Genomic DNA, 1834 nt, shown 5'->3' on the forward strand with positions numbered 1-1834 from the left:
TAATGAAATATTCTCAAGTATATTGGGACATAAATTGAGCCTCAGCAAATTTAAGAAGACTGAAATCATACCAAGCATATTCTCTAATCACAAGGCTTTGAAATTGGATATCAACTACAAAAAGAAAGCAGGGAAAACCACAAATAAAAGAACAACTGGGTCAAAGAAGAAATAAGAGGAAAGATCAAAAGATACATAGAAACAAATGAGAATGAAAATACATCCTACCCAAATTTTTGGGATACACTGAAATCAGTTTTAAGAGAGAAATTTATATTATGACAGGCCTATCTCAAGAAACAAGAAAAATCCCCAGTAAATAACCTAATGTTACACCTTAAAAAAAAAATAGATTAAGAAGAACCAATGAAACCCAAAGTCAGCAGAAGGAAGGAAATAATAAAAGTCAGAGCAGAACTAAATGAAATAGAGAAAAAAAGACAATAGAAAAAAATAATGTGACAAAGAACAGATTTCAAAATCTGGTCTTTGAAAAAATTAACAATTTTGACAAATCCTTTGCTAACTCACTAAGATAAAAAGAGCAAAGACACAAATAAACAAAATCAGAAATGAAAGATTGAAAGTGATCACAGATGCCACAGAAATACAAAGGATCATTCAAGAATACTATGAAGGACTATATGCCACCAAATTAAATAACTTAGAAGAAATGGAAAAATGCTTAGAAACATATACGCTTCTTAGGCTGAATCACGAATAATTGGAAAATCTGAATAGATAGATCACCAGAAGGAAATTGAATCAGTTATCCGAAACCTTCCAAAAAGCAAAAGTCTGAGAACAGATGGCTTCACCAGTGAATTTTACCACACATTGAAAGAGGATCTAATACTAGTCCTACTTGAATTCTTCCAAAAAATGGAAAAAGAGACAATACTCTAACTAATTTTATGAGGCCAACGTTACACTGATACCAATACCTGGTAAGGGTAAAACACACACAAAAAGAAAATTACACTTTCTGCTGTAGGCCCCAGTGGCTGCTGTCAAAATGGGCAAGTTTATGAAACCTGGGAAGGTGGTGCTGGTCCTGGCCGGACGCTACTCCGGACGCAAAGTGGTCATTGTGAAGAACATTGATGATGGCACTTCAGACCGCCCCTACAGCCATGCTCTGGTGGCTGGAATTGACCGCTATCCCCGAAAAGTGACAGCTGCCATGGGCAAGAAGAAAATTGCTAAGAGGTCAAAGATCAAATCTTTCGTGAAAGTTTATAACTACAATCACCTCATGCCCACAAGGTACTCTGTGGATATCCCCTTGGACAAAACTGTTGTCAACAAAGATGTCTTCAGAGACCCTGCTCTGAAACGCAAAGCCTGACGGGAGGCCAAGGTCAAGTTCGAAGAGCGGTATAAGACCGGCAAGAACAAATGGTTCTTCCAGAAGCTGCGGTTTTAGATCTTTTTTGCTTCAGTCATTAAAAGTCAAAAAAATATTCCTGTGTCTGCCTGTTGTGTGTATTATTAATTTGGGAAAGGAGAACAGTCATAAAATGAGAGACGGTGGTGGGTGAGGGGTTGTGGAGAAATGCAAAAATCTGAAATAAAATCTAAACGTGCTTGTTGTGAGACTTGAAAAAAAAAAAAGAAAAAAAGAAAATTACAGACCACTATCTCTGATGAATACAGATGCAAAAATTCTCAACAAAATTCTAGCAAATTGAATGCAACAATGATTTTAAAAGATTATACATCATGACCAAGTGGGGTTCACCCCAGGGGCACAAGAATGGTTCAACATACACAAATCGATTACTTTGATACACCACATAAACAAAATAAAGGACAAAAATCATACGACTATATC

The 1834-nt window shown here is 36.2% G+C and overlaps 1 protein-coding gene across 1 annotated transcript; it reads left to right on the forward strand.

The window, feature by feature from the left end:
- Positions 1-1015: 1015 nt before the first annotated feature.
- Positions 1016-1348, forward strand: LOC308506651 (large ribosomal subunit protein eL27-like; the record flags this gene model as incomplete). The annotated part of the gene is made up of 1 exon (XM_081070371.1): positions 1016-1348. One exon carries the CDS (start codon positions 1016-1018, stop codon positions 1346-1348), a length of 333 nt encoding a protein of 110 aa, XP_080926497.1.
- Between the last annotated feature and the right edge of the window lie 486 nt (positions 1349-1834).

This window comes from Rhinolophus hipposideros (genome assembly GCF_964194185.1).
Source record: "Rhinolophus hipposideros genome assembly, chromosome: 13".
NCBI classification, from domain to species: domain Eukaryota; kingdom Metazoa; phylum Chordata; class Mammalia; order Chiroptera; family Rhinolophidae; genus Rhinolophus; species Rhinolophus hipposideros.